Raw genomic sequence first — 24642 nt, forward strand, 5'->3', positions numbered from 1 at the left:
GAGGTAGTTTAAAAAAACAAACCAGGAGATTTTGTTTTCCATGGCCATGGTCCTGCACACATCCATGAATGGCACACTTGGAGCATTTTCACCTCAGAGCCAGTAATTACTACTATTAACATATTTACATATTAACACTTAAAAAAGGTAAAATGTCTTGAGAAATGCCAGTTCCTCATTCCAAAATAATATCCTTACATTACAAAGGTGTCTCCTGCTACACAACAGTTCTCTAAGCAAAAGGTCAGTCTGAAACAAGCAGCATTTAATTTTATGGTTACATGGCAGTGATACACCAAAACCCATCTTCTAGAAAGACAGTAGATTAATATCTTATAGTTTTCATTCTGCTCATGTTTAGATTAATGTATTCACAGTATCACTTCTTTAAAAAGATAATTTGCTTTTCAACAGCAGTCAGCCACCAGAGGGAACTCCAGGTTTCCAGCCTTCATCCAGTCCTCCCCAAGCACTTTGGTAATTGATTCAGCAAGAAATCAGAGAAAGGTCAGGAAACAAATGTTTGGCTTTATTTTATTTTATTATTCAGAATTCTTGCCCAAAACACTTACCTTCTAGTATTTTAGCATTCAGTCAAGAACACTGCAATTATTAAACAGATTAAAAATAACCTTCACCTTCAAACCACAGTCCTTCAAAAAAACATACTGGCTTTGGGACTTTTCCACACACAAAGGACTGAGAGAATACTTGCTAAAAAGGAGATTTAAAGAGGGATTCACCTACTGATACTTTACATAACACTGTACCATTTTTCATTTGCACAAGGGTGCGGGTCTGTCTCTGATCACAGAGTACCTTCATCTTCACCAACAACATGGGCAATTTGTTCTTTATTGCATAAAAAAGCAGGAAAAGGAAGTAATTTTCCAAGGAACTCCAGCATGCATATCTTTGTTTTGGCAAAGGGAATGGGTTGCTCTCTGCAAAATAAGTGCAATGGGATCAGAGTTCAGCCTCTCCTGACAGGGGTTTCGGAATAAATCCAGAGCCATGTTACAAAAATGTCAGCAGTATCAGAGGCTTGCTGCAGCTGGAAGGGTAACAGGAGCAAAATCATCCCACAAGCCTATATATGGATATAGTGCCTATTTTTCATAGATAATAAACACATTTTAGTACAATGTTTGAGAAAGTATTTCTCTGTACTCTGCAGTCAGTTAGTGGGTTAACCCTTGAAGCTCTTTGCCACCAGTGAGTGTCCAGGCCAAAATTAAGAGTCCCTGCAGCACTATCAGAGAGCATCCAACAAAACAGCTCTCAAATAAAGAGCTCTTAAAATCACTGGAAGGACCACGATTAAGGCACAATTTCCAGCTTCCAGGTTCCTGAACAAGGCTAGAGAAGAAGGGAAATCTGGAACACTTGCTGTCTAGTTGTGCTACGTACCACGCTCAGGTATCAGAACAACTTCAGCATGTTCAGTACGTGGCTGTCACTGGTCAGCCCCATCTAAGATCCTGCACTTAGACCAACTTTCTCAGGAAAGCAAAGGGATTTTTACGGTGACAAATCAAATTAAGTCATTTCCTGCTCTCTTAAAGTAGTACAGCACAGTTTGAAATGGAAATATGGCCAACAATGAAGAAAAAAATTTTACAATAGGTAGTGCTGAACACAGGGATGATACCTACAAAACCTGGAATTAAAGAAGACAAAAGAGGTATTGCAGGCAGTATAACCCCTCCTAAAATCCCCATCTTACCAGTCTGATCAGCTGGGCTGGGCCAGGCAGTAACACAGAGTGTATTTTTCCAACGAGAGCCACCTTAACACTAGCAATTAGCAACAGGCTTTTGAAAGTCAGCAGGGGAAATCCACTGCTGAAATTTTTCAGGTCTGAAGCTGGGTTTGTGAGAAGAATCCTCAATCAGGAATGAGTGCTATGCCAAACGTCACTGCTTAAACAAACTTATCAGCCCCTGAAATGCAAGTCAGCACTGCAGCAAATCCTCACTCTGGAGGGGCCCAAAGCACACCCAGACTGTCAGAGGCCAGGCTTGGATAAACCTTCAGGTGTAGAGGAGGGAAGGCAAAACCTGATACGTGCCTACATCAAAATTAGGTCTGTCACTGTCTTCATTTTATTTCTGTCAAGAACACGAGCTTCTTCCAGTGAACAAAGCTGTTCTCAACAATGCACAGTCAGTGTGACCTGAGGACTGTGTGTGTGACCTGGACATACGGACAGACTGCGGAACAAGATGCTGGGAAGCAGTGCCACAGAAAGGGGACCTGGGGTCCTCACTGATGGCAAGTTGAATATGAGTCAGCAGTGCCCTGGCAGCCAGGAGGGACATCGGTGTCCTGAGGGCCGTCGAGCAAAGCATCGCCAGCCGGCAGAGGGAGGGGATTGTCTCACTCTGCTCTGGGGAGGCCTCACCTGGAACATTGTGTGCAGTTTTGGGCATTGCAATATAAGAAGCACTGAAAGCTGTTAGAGACCATTCAAAGGAGGGACATGAAGGTCGTGAAGGGTCTGGAGGGGCCATATGAGGAGCAGCTGAGGGCACTTGGCTTGTTTAGCCTTGAGAAGATGAGACAGGACAGACCTCACCATGGTCTGCAGCTCCCTCACCAGGAGTTGCTCCGATCTCTGTTCTCTGTGACCAGTGACAGGACTGGAGGAAACGGCTGGAGCTGAGTCAGGGGAGGTTTAGGCTGGATATCAGGAAGAGGTTCTTCCCCCAGAGGGTGGCAGGGGATTGGAACAGGCTCCATAGGGCCATAGGTCACACCCCCAGGGCTGCCAGAGCTCAAGAAGCATTAGGACGATGCTTTCATGGACACGTTGGGACTGTTGGGGTGTCCTGTGCAGGGCCAGGAGTTGGAGACTCGATAATCCTTGTGAGTCCCTGCCAAGTCAGGATATTCCATGATTCTACACAAGCTCACACTGCTGTTGGTACCAGCCCATCTGATGCCAACTGCTCGTGCCCACTGCCTGAGCCTCCACAGGAAGGGAGAGAGCCAGGATGAACCGTCATCTTCCCAGGGTAGCAAAATATGCCCTCTCCTATTATTTTGCCTGCCTTTACTCAGAAAGCCTTCAGATAAATACTAATGCATTCTGAGTCTGTTCAGCTTTTTAATTTTAAAAACCCCAAACTTGTACAAATCATACCAAAAGCCCATCTCAGTCAAAACATGCCGATAGCTCAGGCACAAGATCCACTTCCATCAGTACAAATGGACCTGATGTTTGTTCCTGGTAGTCTTGAGATCTGTGGTTTTTATAAGGATAATTATTTAGTATTAAACAGCACATTTGCGTATCTGCAGTGACTGCAAGGACAGCAGACGATTACTCATGGGGGTAACAGGAAAAGTGTTAAAGAAAAATAAACATAGAGCAAACTTCATGCAGATACAGTGAATTTGTAAAAATAACTACAAAGACAAATATTCACATGTTATGTTTAAGTACCTTCCTGCTTTTTCCTGTATTACCAACATGGTAAGACAGAGAACACAATCTGGCAAAGCTCTGCACAGCAGGAAAACTACTGTTTTGCTGACTTCTTAGTGAACAGGGATAGGAGGAGGAAGCAAAATTCTAAGAAAAAAATTTAAGGGCTGCAGTGACTAGCTGTTGCATGCTTTAATTTAGAAAGGTCAATGGAATCATTCTCCATTCCCCATGTATAATTTCTCATGGTAATTGGTAGGCTTGGGAACAGTTCAGTTTTGGTTTTCTGCCTAATAATGCCCTTAACTGTAAGAAAATAATGTGTTAAGCATGCACAATTAGAGTACATGGATTTTGTAAATTGTCCCACTCTCAAGTGACATGAGCATGCTGGAAACAGCTTTTCAACCCAACAGATACTCCCCTTTTCCTTCTCCTCCACCAGTCATTTAAAAAGTAAACTTGGAATCAAATCTTTACATGTGTAAATACCAGAAAATGTATAAAGCAAATCAAGAAACCATGTGATTAAGGCAAGGAACAACCCAGTGTTGTGGTTCAGTGATGTTGAAACAAAGTTCTAATGTTTACTAATGATATAAACAAAACCAGTCCTTTTTTTCCTCTCAGGTTATCACTGTCATGCAAAGAGATCTTTATACTTCCCTGAGGAATTCCCAGAAGCTGACATTTCAGGAGTGGAAGCCAAGCACTGCTGAGCCTGCTGAGAAGACAGGGCTCTCTCTCAGCATCTTTACTGCCAAGATCAAGTATACAACTGAAAACATGATTGAAATATAACCACAAGGTGCTGCTGTATTGACCCTGTGTAGTAATAAGAACTTTGAGGATCAACTAGACTCACTACAGCATTAATTCTCAGCTCTTCTTCAAGGCCACAGAAATAAGGGAAGCTCTTCACACCCTGCAATAAACCTCTAATTAAAAAGAAAAAAGTAATCTAAGAGATGGCTATTGTCTCCCTGCAGGGCAGATTCAGCTTGGCACCTTGGTGCTGACGCAGCAAACCATCCCCAGCCACTTGCATACCAACAGGCCAAAGTGTATGTAGAGAATTTAAATTTTAAAATAGAAAACCTCCTGTGCAGCTCCCAGGTGGGGCAAACTGCATCCTGTGATTCCCATAAGCGACTTGCATGAATTACTTGGTCTGCATACAAAAGACTCCTAATGGAAACCAACAGCATATGGGTACCCAGCTCCTTACCCTTAAAGAATTTTAATGGAATCCCTGTTTATTCTGATTAATTTTTGCTTTGGGGATAATTGAAATTCAGTTTGCAAAGCCATTTAAGAAGTATTACTAATGCAATACTGCAAGAACTCATAGCTCAGGGACTCAGGTTCAGGGACTAATTAAAATACTGATTTATTTATAGCTCACCGGCTGCAATACATTACCTGATGAAAATATTTTTCTTTTTTAATTAATTTTTACCCTTGTCTTAAAGAAACACCAATACTTCAGAGCACACGACTTTGTTCTATCAATATTCAAACTGCAGACTACATTTGAAGGGGGAACCAGCATGGAGTCACAGACTGGTTTGGGTTGGGACTTTAAAGCTCAGCTCATTTCACACCCTGCCATGGGCAGAGACACCTTCCACTAGAGCAAGTGGAAGGGACACCTTCCACAAGCCCAGTCCAACCTGGCCTGGAACACTTCCACGGATGTGGCAGCCACAGCTTCTCTGGGCAACCTGTGCCAGGGCCTCACCACCCTCACAAGGAGGAATTTCTTTCTAATATCCCATCTAACCCTGCCCTCTGTCAGTGAGAAGCCATTTCCCCTTCTCCTGTCAGTGTGTGCCCTTGTCCAAAGTCCCTCTCCAGCTCTGCTGCAGGCTCCCACGATGGGGGACATCAAACACAAAGCAATTCCTCACTGCAGCCTAGTGTGTTTCCAAAGAGGAACATCTCATCCTGTTGCCGTGGCAGATTTCTTGCCTATCCAGATACTCCTTTTTAATTAGTCCTTAAGGCAACATTTACAGCATTAAAGTTCCAGCTCCTCAGTAAAGGCAGCAGGATGTTATGACTAGAGCAGCATGTTGTGTGTGTTAATTTACACTCTCCTCATCACTTTTTCTTGGGGATGTGGCAGGTAACGCGTGACAGGTCCCAGGAGAAAGAACACAGCAAAACTTCACGAGGAGGAAGGTTTCCATGAAGTAAAGCCAGTTTATTGAAACTCAGTGCAATGCTTCAAAACCCACTCTCTATGGAAAATTAATGTTGGTATAGACTAGTTGACTGTAAGCTGCACGTTTCCTCTAAGAGACATCCTGCTGCACTCTGCTACTGTCACCATGCTATCAGCCCATGCTCGGAAATTCATCAGGGAAGAGACTCAGAGATGTAAACAGCAAGATGGAAACAACCACAAAGAGAAAGCACAGCATGCCACTAAAAAACCCAGTAGACGGTTACTTCATATCTATGAACAGCAGGAGCTGGACACGCCTTTAGTATTTGAGCCCTGTTCAGACACAATTTAGGAATTCATGCTAATTACATGTTATCCTTCTAGTACTTCACTATGCTAAAGGCTCTTCAGTGCCTGGTACTCTACAGACCCATAAACATGTCCAAATCCAACCTCTGGAGCACCCTGCACCTTTGCAGCAACACAACACCAAAATAACTGTTTGATGTAGAGAAACTAAATTGCATAAATGCTGCACTAAGATTTAGGGTTTCCTGATTTTAATCCCCAAAGGAGATGCAGTACTAGCACCAGTCTTTTTTGTAATACCCTTGCCAGTGTGCTTCGTGCCCAACTTTGAATAAATTTAGCGCTGTCACACGAGTCCAAAGTGTACTTTCTGTTGTAAAAACATGTGCATCTGCACAGAAATTACTTTGGTTCTGTAATGTCTCATCTGGTTCACCCCTTCTTTTTCTTAAGCGTTGCCCAGAAGGTCCAATTAACACCGTAAGAAACTCTCATGAGGGACAGTGACCCCTTACTACAAAAAAAAAGACCTTGAAAACCAGAGGAATGAAACAGTTCAGGGACAAAGATAAATAGAGGAGCTCACCACTGGGCTGGCCCGAGCAGAGCTGGCTCTTGAGGATGCCCGAGATCCCGAACCAAGGTAGCAGCTGTACTCAGAAGGCTGCCGCAGGTAAACCAGGAACAGCAAGCAGAGAAAAGAGAAAGGCATTAGAACTGGGAAGAGAGGCAAGAGAAGATGTAGAGCATCTGAAGTTAGTTATGAAAATGGTTTCATGCAACTGGACAAAGGAATAGCAGTGAAAGAGAAAAGACACCTCAAGTGTTAATTTAAAATTTAAGGCAAGCAATGATTCCATTGACAGATCAAGTAGAGTTTTGATTAAATTATTTGAATGACAGAATACTAATCGTTTATTTATATCTCTTAAGGTACCAGTCACAAGTAAACAACCCTAAATTTCTATACAAAAGGCTCCATCCTACTACTTTCCAAGAGCTCTGAGGTTCTCTGGTGAATCTTTTTCCCATGTTTCCAACACTGTGCACGTATAAAGTGCATCTCTGCTCCACAGGCCAAAGCAAGAAACACCCATCTACATGGGGATTAAAGCAAAAACTGAGACCGTCTCAGAGACTGAGTATCTCTCCTGCTTTTCCAGCATCTGCCGTCTTCATCTCCTACCAAAGAAAGTCTTAGCCCTTCTTGAAAGCAAACATCTAAGCAGTGATGCAGAACAGACAGGGCTGGCTTGTTGCTGACAAGCACCAAGAATGTGTCCATTTCCAGAGGTTATAATGCAATGGAAGTAGAGAAGGGAAATTAAAGTCTGAAATATCAGGGGAACAAAACTAAAACTTTTTCTGGAAATAATGAGTTTATTTTATAGGTAATTAAGACTTTTCCTCAGATACAAAAACAGAGAAATCTAAGGAATTATAATACTTTTAAGATGCATATACTCTGTCTTTTCTTAAGGTTTCTTTTATTACATCACATGACCACTACATAAATCTCTGAACTTCTCAGCTGTAGAGACAAGCAGCCCTTCACCAAGCTACTGGAGGGCTGTTCCAGCACCATTAGTCACACTAACAAAGCAGCACAGCATTGACTGGAAATTAGACTTACAGCACTAATAAGTGGTAAGAAAGTAAGCTGGAAATAACCCCAGCTAGAGTACAACCACAAGCTTAGCTACCAACCACAAGGCACTATGTGCAAGGTATACAGCCCTTAGCAAGCCCTCAGGCAGGGCAGAACGTGGCCGAGCCATGTCCTCAGATATACTCAGAGGGAGGCCCTGGCCCAGGTCACCCAGAGAAGCTCTGGCTGCCCCATCCCTGGAAGTGTTCCAGGCCAGGTTGGATGGGGCTTGGAGCAACCTGGTCTTGCAGAAAGTGTCCCTGCCCATGGCAGGGGTGGAATGAGACGATCTTTATGGTCCCTTCCAACTCAAACCACGCTGGGATTTTATGTCTCAGATGACATGACATTGGCTTCACCCATCTGAGCTTTGTTTCAGAGGTGAGAATATGCATAATACAGAATTGTGCTGCACACTGTTTACAGTTACTGTCAGTCACACTAATTTCTAAATTAAAGACAAAGTACTGAAGTAAAAACCTAGATTCTCTTTTCTTATTAAGCAATTTGAGCACAGAAGCCTTGGTCACCACCGGTGGTTTATGTTTAACATAAGAAGGGTTTAGAATAAATTTGAAACATGTGACAGGGAAAAAGTATTAATTAATGATGAGTCCAGTATTAATGTTTCCAGGGCCTATTTATTCTGTGCATTGCAGGGCAGACTATGCAAACAAGTGCGCTTGTTCAGCTCGCTGAGACCAAGCAGGGCTGGGTTCAGCCTCACCCCCAGCATTCACCTGACCATCCAAAAACATTCTTTGGGAACAGCTACCCAAATGGCACCCCCTCTACGTGTTAAAAGGGCTGCAAGGTTCAGAGACAAAATAACCACAGATAACCTGGCAATTGTGACAAGGTCATTCCCCTGGAGGCAAACCCCTCCTACTTCAACTCTCTCATTACTACAGGCAAGCCTTCAACAGGAACTGGAAAAGCTGGGTTACACACAGGCTTCCCAAGACCTGTGGCACAGGGTGGGATCAGGATGGAGGACGGGGAACGAGCAGAAGAGTTTTGTTGAGTATTCCCTGCTCAAGCCACTGACAGCAGATGAAAGACTTGTAAAGAGTTCCTGGGCTGAGAGCCCACTGCAAATGATTTTTTCCCCAGAGCAGCAGTGCATCATCTGGACCTCCGAGGGACTAATCCCAAACATAAGACAACAACCCTTAAAACACTGGGCTACAACCAGCTCAGCCTCAGTGGCAAACTCACTGAACTGCAGGCTGCTGCCACAACACTCCAAACAGTATCAATGAATTGTCTGAGGCAGCCAAATGAAATCAAGGTAGAATTGTGAAACAAAAAGCAACCTGAAGCTTAACATCAGTAGGAAGATGCACAGCACAACTAATGAAACAGTGGGACTGCAAGAGGATGGTGCAGCCCTTTAAAGACTAACAAGTGCTCAGTAAACATTCTGGAAAGTGTTTCCTCCTCCCAGCTAATAAAAATGTAATATTTAAGGTTAAATTAACATTAATGTTTTATCCTGAGTCTTTTTACTCCCATGGTCTTAGATGGTGGATTTTTGTTTGCTGGGGTCCTTTTGGTTGGTTGGTTGAGATCTTTTTTAATAATCAAAGGGCCCCTAGGGCAGGACTTAAAAGAAGATTGGCTTTAAATTTTTTTCACAGGTGGACACAACAGCAGCAGCTGTGCCACCTGGCCCAAAAGCCCATCATGACACAAGGGCCCTCTTTGAGAAGAGGTAAAGCCATTTGCTGCCTTTTAATCTGTAAACAAAGTCCTGAAGTTTCTGTTTTTTGAAAGGAAACAATTTATACTGTTATTCCCCACATTGTTGTTCCCCATCAATGACAGAGCTCTCTGGTCTCAGGAACATGTAATTTGGAAGCCTGGTCATGAGTTGGCATATATATGAATATAAAATATATTTGAATATAAATCCAAAAAACAAACCCAAGCAAGCCACATGTTCACAAAAATCCTCTGCTTCACGCTAGCATAGGATTGCTAATGTAGAACAGATTTTTAACTTTTTTGTTAATTATTTTTTTAAACCTCTATTTTTCTCAGTTTTCCAAAGAAGCATTAAGTCTCAGCAAGGGACAGGACTTCATGTACCACCTTTCCAAGGTGTTTTATCTGCAAACCAAGTGCGAAGCAGGGTCAAATGCCCCTCCCTGCAGATAAATCACCCACTTTTTATTTCATGGAATCTCATGCTGCTCCTACTTATGATGCCCAAAGCAGCAAGCTCTGGATCTCATACACTTCAGCTTAAATGCTCCTCAGCCCAGAAAAGGCTGAGTCCTGGTACATACAGCTAAAGGGAGGACAGAGACACACAGCAGGGAAATGCAGAAAACATCTTACAGCACGAGAACTAGGGGCACTATACCGACGGCTCCCACTGTAAACGCTCTCCTCGTACACAGACGCCTACAATTAAAACACAGAGTCAGCACAGGAGTGGCAGGTCACCTTGCAGGCGGCAGAGTTCCAAACCCACACGGTGCAGCGCGGAGGACGTGAGGGAATGAGCAGGATGTGCAAGGACTGGGACATCTCCTCTGTGCAACCACAAGCAGCATGCAAGGGAAGGTCTAACACAACCTGGAAAACACCACGAGGCACGTGCGAAGTCTGACCCACACCCCGAGCCCCATCACACATCGTGCACTTCTAACCCTTCTCCCAGGGATTAAAGTCAACACTCAATTCATTTCAACAGTTCTACAGCCTGTCAACAAAAAGGCCACATCAATTCTTAAATTGTTTCAGTCTGTTTAACCTTCATTTCTTGTGCTGGCAGTAAGAGCAAAAACTCACACCTGATGAGCTTCACTCACGAGCCAGTTTAGTAAATTAATAAAAAAAGAAGAAAATGTGTATTTAAGACTGACTCCAGTTTAGCATAGAGATACATGGCTCAGGAAACACAAGAGGAGTAGAAACGCTAAGCTTTGAGAAAAAGTTCTGAGAGGCTCATTTTAAATAAAAATGGTGCTCTTTGTCTAAAAAAAAATTGTAAACAGATTTTTGTTAGCTGTTAAACAACCAGAAAGAATTGATATTGCCTCTGTCCTGCTCCTGCTCATACATGGAAACGAAGACAACCGTCTCCAGACAGACAGATACCCGTGACAGCATCACAACCCCACAGTTCCAACAGGAATTAAAGGAAGGATCAGCAAATCCAGGCCTGTACAAACGGCATTACACACATGCAATCAGATGGATCAGACATCACAGAATGAGATTAATGGGCCCAACAGGGACCACAGACAGGTAAGAGACAACATGTGCATGGCTGGAAGTGAGTGGCTTCAGCACTTATGTTTAAAGCATTAGTACAACAAACCCTGTAACTTCTGGCTGGCAGGGCATCGCTGTACAGCAGGGAGGGCTGAGGAAGACAAGCACAGAACTTTTTTTGCAGAGAAAATTGAAACAAAAAAAAAAAGGCGCCTACAGCAGAATTAAGCATCTTGGTGAGCGATTAGGATCATTACACTACAACAGAAGGAAACCCAGCATAGAGAGTGTTAGTCATCTGCAACATAAAAGCATTAGCTCTCAGCTCCCAAAGACTAAGAATACCAACTAGACACGTGCATTTCCTACAGCAAGGGAGGACACGACAGCATGCAAAAGCAAAACAGTGTAATTCAATTTTAGGTTGTCAAGTTGTTATTGTCTCACACACATTTGTGTATAGGAGCCAGAAAGGGTGTTTCTCCCCACTTCAACTAAAGCCAAATAAAAAGCTACACAGAAGTGTTAGAATACACATTTTAAGTGTTTCACACAGATAAAAGATCAACTCTTGTGTATTTTATCATCCACAAATGCAGAGAAAATCCAAATAGTTCAGGAAAAAATCACAAGTACTTAAGTAAGAGCATAAAACAAGTGGTTAGTAACCATAACTCCCGAGATGCAGCAGCCAAACCCTGAGAGCACACACTGTATCTGGCAGAATTAGGTGCAAGGGAACCTCCAGCAATGGTCCCCAGCCCAAGGCTTGCAGGCAAGGTCCTGCTGCAAGCCCCTCCACTGTACATCTGCAGTGTCCCATCACTGCACCGTGATATTCCCGACTGCTGCTCCCAGTGAGGACAGGCTGTGGGCCTGGACCACTGCTCGAGCACTGCCTGCTGGCATGGGGCTGGCTGAGCTCTGCCCACACACGGGACAATCCAACCTCCTGGGGATTTTACAGCCTCAGTGATTCTCCTCTATCAGTTTGGGAGTTGCTTCCTTGTAATTTCATTTCATGCAGACTGGATTGCCTTAAGCTCGCCAGACTGACACCATGACAGAGGAGTTGCCTCAAATAGAGAAATTCAGTTAATTAATATTTCCCTTATTTTTCCAGACCAACTGAAGCCAATATCAGACAAAGTAACAGTAGGAAAGGGAGGAGCAGCAAAGGAAAATTAATTGTGCTCCTTTTAAAGCAGCTTTCCATTACTCATTTCAATCTTCAAAGGTCCGGTTTGGTTTTGGTTGGTTTTTTTTGTGGTTTTTTTTTCAAGTTTTACTTAAAAGAGCTACAGAGTCTCTTGACAATTGGTCCAAATTGATTCCTAAGTACAAGAGGTTGCATTATCCAAATGAAGTCAGGACAAGTCCAGGCCAGGTGAAGCCAGAGGGCAACAGACCCAATTTCCATTTTGAGAAGAAAGCTGAGGTGTGGAAGCGTAGCCACTGTTGTGCAGACCCAGATCAGGGTAGTACGAAGCCTGCATTAATAACAAACAAACAAAAAACCTTTGAGAACTCAGCTTTGTAACATGAAGCCGAGTTCTCAATTCCTTTAAAAGGGGAAGCAAAATGTAAATCAAGTGATTACAAATTGCATGGAGTCAAGGTGGTCACGGGTGCAAAAATAAGAGAGAACTGCATTAAAGCTGTGAGGGTGCGTGAGAACTGTGTGCCCTTTCAGGCACTGGAAAAATGCTTTGGTGAGAGAGCTGGTCGGCTTCCTTCCGAGTTCCTGAGGAGTTTATGCCCTATAAGCTACACCCACAAGAGATTCAGGAGAAGGTGAGATGCTGGGAGATAGAAAGGAAAGCTGGGGACCAGAACTGTTGGGTGTGCCCAGCAGGAAGTGTGGGCAGCCCACTGTCGGATATGGCAAGGCTGAGCGAAGTGGAAACTCTTCTGCAGGAAGTGAGGCTGTCTAAATCAAACACCTTATTTAAATTAAACCCCTCCTTTTATGCAGCTTCCTACCTTGCATCCAGGCAAACCAAGCACTTTGGTCCACCTACTTGGTCTCCCCAAAATTAGGGAGATCTTAATTCAACTCCAAGTTAAACACCTAAAGTAGTAATAGTGACTGACTTACAACTCCAGTGGACTTAAAAAATAACCCTTACCCTCTGAAATCCTTGTTTGCCCAGCATGATATACAACATCTACATTCATTCCCCAGCACCCGTATGGAGTGTAGGATGCCAGGTTAGCTCATCCACTGGCGGGTGTTATCTGTGAGAACTTCCGCTGTGCAAACACCTCAACACAAGCACCCGGGGCTAGCCAGGGAGGCTGACAGCAGGAGGGTATTTATAACAGAATGCAACTCAGTATTTTGGCTTCCCAAAAGCCTTAGGAGAAGCCCCTGTGGATATGTTAGGTGTCTAAATAGAACACGTAACAAGATGTTGTGAAAAACTTAAGTTGTTATAAACGGTTGCTTTTAATATGCAGGAAGGTTAAATTTGCAAGTCAAGGTCTTTTGAATGCAGGTTGGAAACCCACATAGAAGGCATTATGCATTTTACAGAGCCACAGGAATCAGGAGAATACAGGCATACTAGGAAGTGTACTTTGCATTTTCCTTATTTTCAGAAAAAACAGCAGCCTAAAAGCACATCTGAGATGTGCTAAGGCTGTACCAGGGCCAGCTGCACCCAGAGCCAAGTGGCAGGGAATAAAGCTCACCAGGAAGGGGTGCTCGGAGGTGAGCACACACTGCAGCACGAAGGGGTAGAGAGGAAATGCTGCCTCCTCACGTACCCACCCAAATGAAATGACTCGGCTGCTCACTCAGTTCCTGCGAGAAGTTGCAAAGGTATTTTCAAAGCCTCCCAGGCACTGTTTATGTTCCTTATTTTCCCACGGGTGTGTGCAGGCTGGTGGGAACGGTTGTTCTGGAAGATCTCACACCTTCACACCTTCACCTCCTTTGCTACACTCCGGAGCCCTCCTTTTGCAGCTGCTCTCTGACATTGTTTTTATGGGCATTTAAGCAACCAAGATACTCTGGTTTCAGCAGCCAGCTTCCTACAAGCCCTAAGTCATCTTTGCCTCATCACTATGACCCACGTAGGTGTTAAGTGTGTTCACAAAGGAGGGAGATCTATGGCAAATTAAAATAACTTGTTCACCCTTCACACCGGACTTCTGTCACTGCAAGCAAACCAGATGTGCAGATAAGACACAATACCCACAGGCACAGACTGAAGGCAAATCATTGTCTAACCTCAGAAAGAAATAACATAAAAACAACCAACCCACAGATGAAACCCTTCAATCAATGTCTGTAAAATAAGACTTTCACTGAAAAGAAACCTGAACTAAACTAAGCTTTAAGAAATTACTTTCATTCTCACACAGAGAGGCTGTAATCTGCATGTGGACTACCTAAACTCATGGCATTAATCACATTTAAGGAATCAACCTGTGACACTACAAATGCAGTGTCCACATGGAGATCAGTCCTTTCTGTAACTTAAAATTGGACACTTAACTTTGGAAAGAACTATTACCAGCAGACTCGTCCCTCCCCTGGCAATCCGAAGAATTTTTCTCTTCTTTTTCACTGTCACTTTGACATCTTTATGGTTAGCTTTGGGCTTTTTGAAGAGAGGTGAACGCTAGCCAGACTGGCACAGACTGGGTGTGAAGCTTCAGCTATTCTGAGTTACCCCAAACTTTCCTCTGTTAATGATTAATCTGAATTACCTTTAATAATGAAAACTGCATGGAACTCATGATGTTGCTGTAATGAAGCTCTACACAGCCTAAACCTCTCTGCTGCAAACCCTAATAACATGATGATTTTAAATTACTTGAATAGAAGCCAAACAATTTCTTTTCCCTGGACAACTTTACTGCAGGTCTTTTGCTCTCCCTGCAGTCCTTGGAGCACTGGAGTATGTCAGTAAAGAATAAGAACATCATTTGTCACAGGTACTGCACAATAAAGCTCCTTGAACTCGTCAAACTGTCCAGCAAGAGTGCCAATAACAGGACATGCTGTTTTGTTAACAGTTTAAGCAACAGTATTTCATTGTCTCTTATCAACAAACACAAGCTAAATGCATAAAACTAGATGGCAGCAACAATTTAAAATGGACATGAAATATAAGGTCCCGTGTCACTGTTTATCCAAGCATCTGCTTAACTTCATGCTTACAAAGTAACCCCCTGAACTCTATCTCATGTTTAGCATGTATTGCTCAAACACTTGGCTAAATGGAGTCTGAAAGGGAGTTTATTTTTCCCCCAGAAACAGGGCTTTAGTCTGCATACCACTAAATTTCTTTACAAGTTTTGACAGCACAGAGATCACCAGGCTCTGAGCTTTTGTGTGGCTTTGGTAAAATAAAGACAGGCAAAAGAACCCAAACAGTTTCCCTCCTTGGCCCCCAGGCTCTGCTTCAGACAATCCCTTTAAATCATTTGCACAAACCCCAATATTTAACAAAGGAGGAGGATGAGCTGCTATAATTGACACACAACACTTGTGCTGGAACAGAAGAGAACATTGTGACCCGCATACGCACAATGGAGTTAATAATTAAGTTTTTTTTTTTTGGACAAGAGCATGTTTGACAAAGTTGAATAACAATCATTCTGTTGTCCAGCATGTGGAAATCCTCCATGCCAGGTGCTGCCAATCTGTTTCTTGTCACAATTTTAACTTTTACCCAGTTTTGCTTACCAGTTAAGCAGTTCTGCCTTCCAAGTTCTACTTGTACCAAATTCAGAGACTTCCCTTCCCACTCATGGCCTGATTTTTCATTTTTTATTTCCCATCCAGCTTATTGCTGCACCTCCATGTCTGACAAACTCCAAACCCACAACATGCAACGCAGGAAAAACCTGCTTCACCACAGAAAAGAATGTGCTAATTAGCTTTAATCCCATTAAATAGAGCAATAGAATTTTAAAGCAATATAAATCATCTACTAACCCTGCTAGATTTTCTACTCTGGGATGATCCATACAGGTCTTCCTCATAACCATTGGTCTGTTATGGAAGGAAAGGAAAAAGGAAAGAAAAAAAGGAGAGACAAAAATTGACGCAGACCCAAGAGGGAATTTTTAAGCAAATGTCACCACTTACAAAAAGCAAAAGCAGAGAAAGAACTTTTCAAAGATACACCAGGAACAGGAGAAGTGCAGGATGGGGTCATGATTTCAAACATCAGGACACAAACATTTGTGTCAGTATCTGTAAACCAGCCAAAAATGTCAAGGATACTCCTGCCTGCTTTTTTTGACTTTTTTTTTTTTTTTGCCTCCCCTATCATCACTGCTCTATAGCCCCTATCTCTTCAAACACTCTGTGAGGGGAACACAGGACAAAAAGGGGATGAGAGACTACAATCAAAGATATATATCACTATAGTTACTTGTACCTCAGGCAGCTAAGCAGTTAAAAAGCAGCAAATTGTAGCAAAGGACTTAATTCTAAATTTATATTTGTGAAATTCAACTTAGCAAGCATGCAGTGATGTATGAATTCTCTTCTTTTTAGCTCTTCTTTTTAATTTTGAGCATCAAAATTAAACCCAGGCAATGGCCATCTGCCACATCCCAGCATTTTGTGTGGCAGTCTGAAGGCTAATAAGAGATTTGGGTTGGCTCAACTGTCCTCCTCATGGCCAGCCTTGTTGTCATTGAGCTGTTTTCCCTCAGAGAAGGAAAAACAAGCTCAAGCAGGGTGAGATGCTTCAAATCCCTATGGCAGCAGTTCTGGGAATAAAACAAAATGATCACCACGACCCAGTTTTTACTCTGGAAACTGTTGAAGAAAAGAGTACAGACCCAAAAGTCACCTCAATCAATAGCATTAAAAGCTCAGGTTTCTCCAGCAATTCACTGTTCTGGCATCACCTCACAGTGAGCCCTGGTTTAACACTGAAAACTAGGAAGCACTCTGTGTGTTTGAGGTGGGGGTTTTAGTGGAAATTTAATTAGCATTTCAAATGAAGTTCTGAAGTCCAAGCTTTAATATGTTCCTGAAATGAAAATCCATTAAAACCAATCTTGATTCAATTTCCAAGCAAAATATTTATCATCTGCTTTACAGCGGCTTCCATGAGAAATTAAACAAATTAACTTAGAAACCAGTTCAGAGCCAAGCTGGGAACAAACTTCTGGGAAAAGAGAAGCTTAGAATCTCTATTGAAATGCAGCATTATCACCCCAAATGGAGGGCAAACATCCAAGTTTCTTTTTTTCAAGAAAAAATGGTTTGAAGTACTTCTAAAGCCCTCTCACACAGCTTGGCTTCTTTCCAGTTTTTACTAGCTTTTCTTTTTTAAGGTTCCTTGAATTTCTCTAACACTTCCCTGCAGAATGGTTAAAATGGATGATCTTCAGCAACCAAAGGCAACATTCTAGCCCAGCCTCAACAGCACCATGCAGAACTCTTACTTCCACCACCCCTTTTATTACTACAGTGAGGAATTTAGTTTGCTTCTTTCAGCTATGTAATACTGACTAAATGAAACCTCAGATCACTATCTGAACCATCCCATTACTCTGTAATAGTAACTTCATTTTTCCCAGGTGTAGTATTCCTTATTTATTTTTACTGTTATTTACTTTTGACAAGTTGTCTCCTATTCATCATCAATATTTTCAGTCTAACCTCACACGAAACAGCCAGGCAATACAGACTCCAGGAGAGCTGCAGATATGATGTCTTAGATGGGAACAGACCAGCTGAGATCCTTTCCAGCTGTCTCATTTTCTAACAGTTATTTTTCATTCCTTTTACAACAGTACATTCCTTTGACAAGGACTAGATCTGGCCCAAAGTTTCACTTAATGTCATGTATAGACATGCCAAGAGCCTTATAGTCAAGCTATAGTAACATCTCATACCTCTCCTTTATGCCCTTAAATAATTACCCTTCTTAGGGAAGTTAAGTTGATTTGACATAATTAATTTTCTACGAATCCAGGTTAATTGTTTATCACTTTATAGTTCAGGCTCTTCTAAAGGAATTTGTTTCATTTGGTCTGGTGTCTTTCAGATTTCAGACTGAAACCCCATAGCTTAGGTCATTTCCCTTGCCATTGTGACTCATCCTCTCCAGAAACCTCTCCAGTGCATATTTTTGAAGACAAATGCTCCAGACAGCTCTGAAAGAGAAGGGTCAGTTTTATCAGACCTTGCTGACCTTTGTTCTCTGCTATGTTAACATGCTGAACATCTGACCCTAACCCTCATGAAAACCTTAACAAATAAAATTGCATACTAGGGAGGCCAAAAGTACTCAGATTTACTTGTTCTCCCTTTATGTGCCATTGACCCTCGTTCCTCTCTGTTTTTAACAGATGCAGAAAACCTTATTGCCATGATGTCCATTTCTACTTGTAACATTTTTTACCTCAGACTGTGGTTCGTGCTGCTCCTTCAGGCTCTCTCAATCCCACATCCAACTTCTGCTCCTCAGAAAATTCTCTGATTGTTTCCACTGTACTGAAAAACCCCAACCCAGCCTGGCAACCTCTTCCTGCAACGAGGAGGCTTCCCTCCACAGCAGTACACCACTCTGCCCTCTCTTGTGTAACCTTTCCAGCCCCAGAATTGCTCCCCATAAAATCCTCACTGTGTAAAAACACATTATCCTGTATCCTCCCTCCAGGCCCAGCTTTGTGGTGCTCTAAGAAATGCCCTATTTGCACAGATGCTAGTAAGGCATCCATATGTCAGGAACTGTAGTGACAGGATAAGGAGTAATGGGTTCAGACTGAAAAAGGGGAAATTTAGGTCAGATATACAGAAGAAATTCTTCTCTGTGAGGGTAGTGAGGCCCTGGCACAGGTTGCCCACAGAAGCTGTGGCTGCCCCATCCCTGCAAGTGTTCAAGGTCAGTTGGATGGGGCTGGGAGCACCCTGATCTAGTGGAAGGTGTCCCTGCCCATGGCATGGAAGTGGAACAAAATGATCTTTAATGTCCTTTCCAACCCAAACCATTCTATGATTCTGTTACAGTCTCTCAATATTGCTGTGTAACGTTAAACTCAACTGAGGTAGCTCAAGTTAGGTTTCAAGTTTTGCCAGATGTCCTTTATGTACAAGACTGACATAAGGGTTTGGATTATTCCACATTATGCACATGAACTGATGGTCACTATTTGTGCAGACCCAACAACTCCTGATACCGTATCCTTGACACTGGGCTGGTGAGCTCTCATACTTGGACATACTCTTTATCTATCAGAGTGGGTTTATATGTAAAAAACCTCTCTGAGGCTGTTAGTCAAGATACATACTGCTTTGGAGTAGTTCTTCTTTTTGGTCCTCTCATTCTCTAATCCAGCCTGCAGTGAGATTAAGAATGCAGGATGAGAAGATCAGTGAGTTTATGCACACCCATCCGCAGCCAGGCATGCATGTCCACATGCAGAAACATCAGTCCAGCTCTCCTCCAGCTCTACACAACGCAGCTCAGTGAGCACACAGGAAAAAAAAATCAAATCTCAGAGTCAAATGACCAGTTATTAGAGAATATTGTTAAAAGTGATGATAGCACTGTTAAATTTAGTAGCCATAGTTAAAACCATTCATGCTTGCTGGGTTAAGTCAATTTAAAGAGCTACCAGCTGTCCATACTTACTGCATCAATACATCCATGCAAAATCCAAATGTGTTTGAACTATTTCTGTATGTAGGTCACGCACAAATAGAAACATTGCATTCCTAATTGAAAAGAGCGCCGGGAATGAAGGAGAGTGAAAAACCTAGAGAATCTATAAAACTGCGGACACTGAGCACCTCTGTTTCAACACAGTGCTGCCACAAGGCATCAGCAAATATTTTAAACTGAGTTTAAAGTCCCAATCCTCACTGTCCCTTTTTCTGTTCTTCCAAAAGTCAGCTTTGCCTCAGTGTGCACAGGAGCAAATTCTTGTTCTCCTTGTATTATTATTAGTTTGATTTTGTGCTCCTAAGTGAAGGTAACAGCTCAACACAAGCTGCAGCTTTGGTAGGCAGTGTGTTTGTCCCACCACTTTAGCTAGACCTATTCAGAACGAGTTTATGAGTGGTTTATTCCTTTCCAGATCTATGCTGAAATAAATCAAGACTCATCTGGCAGACTGTAACAGAGACAGTCTGTCAGGGGAAATAAAAGCCATTCTGCTCTGTCCTGTGGTAACTACTGAGCTAGACCTGATTCAGATCTCTAATCATTTTGTTGCTCTTCGTCTGAACTGTGTCAGAGCAGTAGGAGAGGGAAGTGACATCTTCACATCACACACCACAAACTGTCTCAGGATCTTTCCAGATCACCCTTATCTCAGATCAGTTATCACAACTTGTGTTAGTTGTTTCTTCATTATTAGTTTTTAAACACACACACTGCAGAGCTTTCAGACTATTCTCACCACTGGGTAGGTGCTGGCATACTCCAAATGAGACTGTAAAGGCATGAGAGGAAAGGAAAATCAGAATCCTAAGAAAAACACTCAAGCAAGTTATGGCAATCAAAAGAATTTCCCAAACCAAATACACAGACACAAAAATAGGCACAGAGGTGTAAATCCCAACTAAAGAACTTTGATAATGCAGGACTTCTTGCACAGAGGAACAAGGAGATACGTGGGAAATGCACAAATTACATCACAAGTGATTACTACCACAACAGTATTTCATGCTGATGGTCTTGGATTATAAAGACAGCCAGCTGAGAAGTGGGAGAACTAGGACAACTGAAATAGAAAAGAGACTGAAGAGAGGCTCAGCAAACACAGGGTGATGTTACTGAGCTTTCCTAGAAAAATCTGCATAATAAAGATTTGAGTTTGCAGAACTCCTGAAACAGATGCTGTTGATGAGTTCAGGATGAGCCACAGAAAAGCTGTTGCAGAAGCCCCTTGGTGGCAGCTGAGGAGACACACAGATACCCAAGCCAGCATTCTATTGGCACCCCAGGTCACTGTTTACAGCACAGTCACAGCTGTGGAGCTTCAATCAATTTGCTGGCCTAGCCTAATCAACATCTCCGGTGGTTTTGCAGGGCGTAGCGCTGGCTCCTCTGCCAGAAGCATCCAGGCCAGCTACCCAAAAGCTACCTCAGCAGATCTCTGGTGCCTGCAATCCAGACATCCACTTAAAAAATATTCCAGGAGAAATAACCCAGAGTAAAACCCGCACAGATTAGTAGGGTGATGACATTTTAAAGAGAAATCAATGTGCAATATTGGCTCATTTCAGTGAAAACTTCCTGTACAGAAGAGTAGCACGGGCTCAAAGAGCAGCCCCTAGGACCATCAGTCCATCACAGTGCAAGGAGCCTGAGTGCCAAAATGCAAGATAAATTTTCCAAAAATGGAAGTTCTACAGAACAATGACAATGACATCCTGCAACAAGGGAAGGAGAGCCTTCAAATATCAAAAAACTAGCCTCATTCAGAATTCTCAGACTCATTTGATAAACCCTTGTGAACACAAGGCAATAGTTTTGGGTTTTGTCTTCAGGCTAAAATAGCTCCAAAGCTGAACTGAACTCTTCAGAGGTAATTTTTTAGGTTGGTCATCGTTCATGGTTTGTTTACTTTGTTGTTTTGAAGACAGACAAAGCAAGAGCCAAACCTTCACAGATCAGCCAGAGATGGTGGCAAACTATTAAAAACATCTACTGTAAGCCCACACCAGGAAAGTTATCAGAGAGACTGTTTTTAAGAGCATGGAGTGACAGGACAAGAGAGAATGGATTCAAAGTGGAAGGTTTAGATTGCAAAGAAATTCTTCCCTGTGAGGGTGGTGAGGCCCTGGCACAGGTTGCCCAGAGAAGCTGTGGCTCCCCCATCCCTGGAAGTGTTCAAGGCCAGGTTGGACTGGGCTTGGAGCACCCTGGTCTAGTGGAAGGTGTCTCTGTCCGTGACAGGGGGTGGAACAACATAAGCTTTAATGTCCCTCCAACCCAAATCGCTCTCTATGTTCTATTGATTAATCGTGAATAAAACAACTAGAGGATGTAGAAGCATAAGTTTCAGTTCAGAGTAGCAAACATTTACATGCTTCTATAACCCCAGTGGCACTTGCAGGAGGGAAGGAAGCTCTGTCAAAACTTTTCCTGTGCCTGAGAACACCCCCTGAATGCTGCTTTATGAGGACAGGGGGAGTCTGTGCAACATCACCAGAAATACCATAGTGGAAAGTTTCAATCAGATCCTTCTGTCAGAGAAACACATTCTTTGCAGAAGTATGAGGAATTTAGGGACCATCCAGTGGACCAGCTGGACACTGCTGTTCACCAGACCAGCAGTGGTTATCGCAGCCTGAAGGCACGTGGGCAGCCCAGAGACTGACTGCTCTAGGAAAAATGGTTGGAAAAGCTTCTCCAACACACAGTGTGGAGGCAGAATGCAAGGCTTCTGCCATTTACATATATATAAAACACAGGACTGTGTTACAAAAACACCTCAAAAGCAATCAGTGGTGTATTTCCACGAACAAAAGGTGTTTAAGATGAAGACGTGCTATAAGCACAGAGCCAGCATTGTGTTTGCACTGTGCCACACCAAGGGACCCACTTACAGCAATGGTTAAACAACCCATTTGTGTTGTCAACACCTTCTAAACAGGAAGAACTGATATTTCAACTGAACTAGAGATTTTTTTTTTCCCCTCCAAAAAACCACTTTCATGAACATGTTGACATTTAACTCTAAGTAAAATAAACATCACTTTTCCTGTTCAGCTGTGAAGAGAAGCTTTTCTTAATCGAATCTTTGGAGCTTTGAGGCATCTTCTAGCTTTAAAAAGCACTCAAATAAGTTTGCAATCTTGAAGAATAAAGATTTTAACAGCATTTCATAAGTAGCAATAAGGATTCCAATAAAAAGGGAACAAGGCAACACTAAATATTTTTAAGCGTACCTTGAGCTATTGTGAACAATATTTGGGATCACTGAGCCAGCTCTGCAGTAGCAATTTTTACTTATTTGTTTGTTTGTTTATTTATTTTTAAATGGGTCCTCTAAACTCTACACTAGACCAGACTAAAGGCTTATATACATGTGTATTATCTGGGAAAACACCATCTGGATATTCTGAAGAAAAAAACATTTGAACTTTTCCTACTACGAATGATGAATACTCTGTGCTTTATTTTTCTCCCTCCAGAAAACTTAAGCCTGCAAATGAATTTCAAGTATCTCTAAAGCATTTTTTAGGAGAGTAACCAACGACAGAACCATAGGGAACGTCAGGGAGTTGTGTCAGGGGAGGTTTAGGCTGGATATGAGGAAAAGGTTCTTCCCTCATAGGGTGGTTGGGCACTGAACAGGCTCCCCAGGGCAGTGGTCATAGCCCCAAGGCTGACAGAGCTCAAGAAGCATTTAGACAACACTCTCAGGCACATGGTGGGATTGTTGGGGTGTCCTGTGCAGGGCAAGGAGCTGGACTTGAATGATCCTTGTGGGTCCCTTCCAACTCAGGATATTCCATGATTCTATGGGTATTCACCTGCAATTCCAAAGGGCTTAAGACTTATTTCCACTGATTATTTTCTACTGGTTTCCTGAGCTAATAAACACTGATCCTGCAGTAAGTTAGCACTTCCTTTTGAGTATCAGAAATGAAACAGGGGAGCTTACAAGGTGCATGCAAGAAATAGCGGCCTACACCAACGTCTTGGCTCAGTACTTCCTGCAACAGCAAACAGCATTTACCACAAAGGTTCCTGCACAGGAATTCATGCTCCTGCACACTGCACACACATCTGACAGTTCCCCTGGCTGACAGAATTATTGGTCCACGTGTTACTCGAAAAAAACCAACACAGAACATGTTAAGACCTTGAAAGGATGATACTATGAGAGCACTACAATCAGTCTGGGGTGCAGGGAGACAGTGACATCCACACACACACACACAGAGAGAAATTGTACAATTTACCAACCCTCAGGCTTCCACGGCTACCCACTGACATGCGCTCATCTTCATCCGAAGCCTATCAAGAGAAAAGTATAAACACAGAAAAAAAACCAAAACAATGAAAAGAACACAAGTAACGGGCAGTGAGGTAAATGCTGATGGCTTTGATGCAACAGAAGGCAAGAGAAGATGTACAAAATAAATGTAGTTTTAAAAGAATTGCATTAAAACTATAAGTAGAAAGTATATGAAATCATACTCTGCCCAAGAAACACTGTCAAGCATTTTACTACAGCTTGCTTGGGTGCTCCCTGCTCTATGCTCTTGGCCCTCGGTCTGAATAAATGAATGTTAAACACTCCAAGCAGGTTATTTCCCCACCTCCCCCTCCTTTTATCTTGCACATTGGCGAAAACTCCCCAGAGTGTCTGGGGAGAGAGCAGAGAAGTCAGGAAGTGGCTTTGGGGTTTTCACTTGCCTGGGGTGGGGGAAGCTTTTTTTGGTTTGGAGTTTGGTTTTTTTTTAAGAAGGAAGTTCCTTATACTTGTGTCTTCCCTTAATTTGAAATGTCTAGCTAAACAGAAGCAGCAAAAGGAGATACTAACCGAGGCATTTCTTCGGGCTCTACGGGAATAACGCTCACTGTCTTCCTACCAAGGCAGCAGAGAGAAAACAGAGGGAAGTGTTGAGAGGACAGAGACACCAACACAGCGTTCCAGAAACACACTGTGAACTTCAGCCACTCTTGGGAGTCAGCAACATTAAACCAAATAAACTAGAAAATCCCTTTCTCCCTCCTTTGTGACCCCAACTTTTTTCCCCTCCATTTTACTCTGCTACGCATCATGTTATTACTTGTGCAGAAAACTTCAAGCAGCGAAGCCTTATTTCTATCTCAAAAATGTTTCAAGTGCATCTCTTCACATGTGGGCACCGGTAATACTTACAGGGCTTGTGTAATTAAGTTCTCCAGTCCTTCA

General features: G+C 42.7%; 1 protein-coding gene across 15 annotated transcripts in view; it reads right to left on the reverse strand.

Moving 5' to 3' along the window:
* LRRFIP1 (LRR binding FLII interacting protein 1) overlaps positions 1-24642 on the reverse strand; it is a 114499-nt gene that overhangs the window by 26848 nt on the left and 63009 nt on the right. For 6 of the 15 annotated variants that reach the window (XM_050340042.1, XM_050340045.1, XM_050340031.1 and 3 more), the window contains 8 exons: positions 24268-24312; positions 23688-23738; positions 20167-20199; positions 19054-19101; positions 15734-15790; positions 10889-10933; positions 9901-9966; positions 6496-6573 (listed from right to left, as the gene is read on the reverse strand). The exons of 1 other annotated variant lie outside the window; for it this stretch is intronic. In XM_050340042.1, the coding sequence (XP_050195999.1) occupies positions 6496-6573; positions 9901-9966; positions 10889-10933; positions 15734-15790; positions 19054-19101; positions 20167-20199; positions 23688-23738; positions 24268-24312 (423 nt within the window). The remainder of the gene's footprint in view (positions 1-6495; positions 6574-9900; positions 9967-10888; positions 10934-15733; positions 15791-19053; positions 19102-20166; positions 20200-23687; positions 23739-24267; positions 24313-24642) is intronic. 8 more of the 15 variants (XM_050340033.1, XM_050340029.1, XM_050340039.1 and 5 more) reach the window with 6 other exon arrangements.

The sequence above is a fragment of the Myiozetetes cayanensis genome, unplaced genomic scaffold (assembly GCF_022539395.1).
Source record: "Myiozetetes cayanensis isolate MyiCay16 unplaced genomic scaffold, myiCay2020 scf9, whole genome shotgun sequence".
Taxonomy (NCBI): domain Eukaryota; kingdom Metazoa; phylum Chordata; class Aves; order Passeriformes; family Tyrannidae; genus Myiozetetes; species Myiozetetes cayanensis.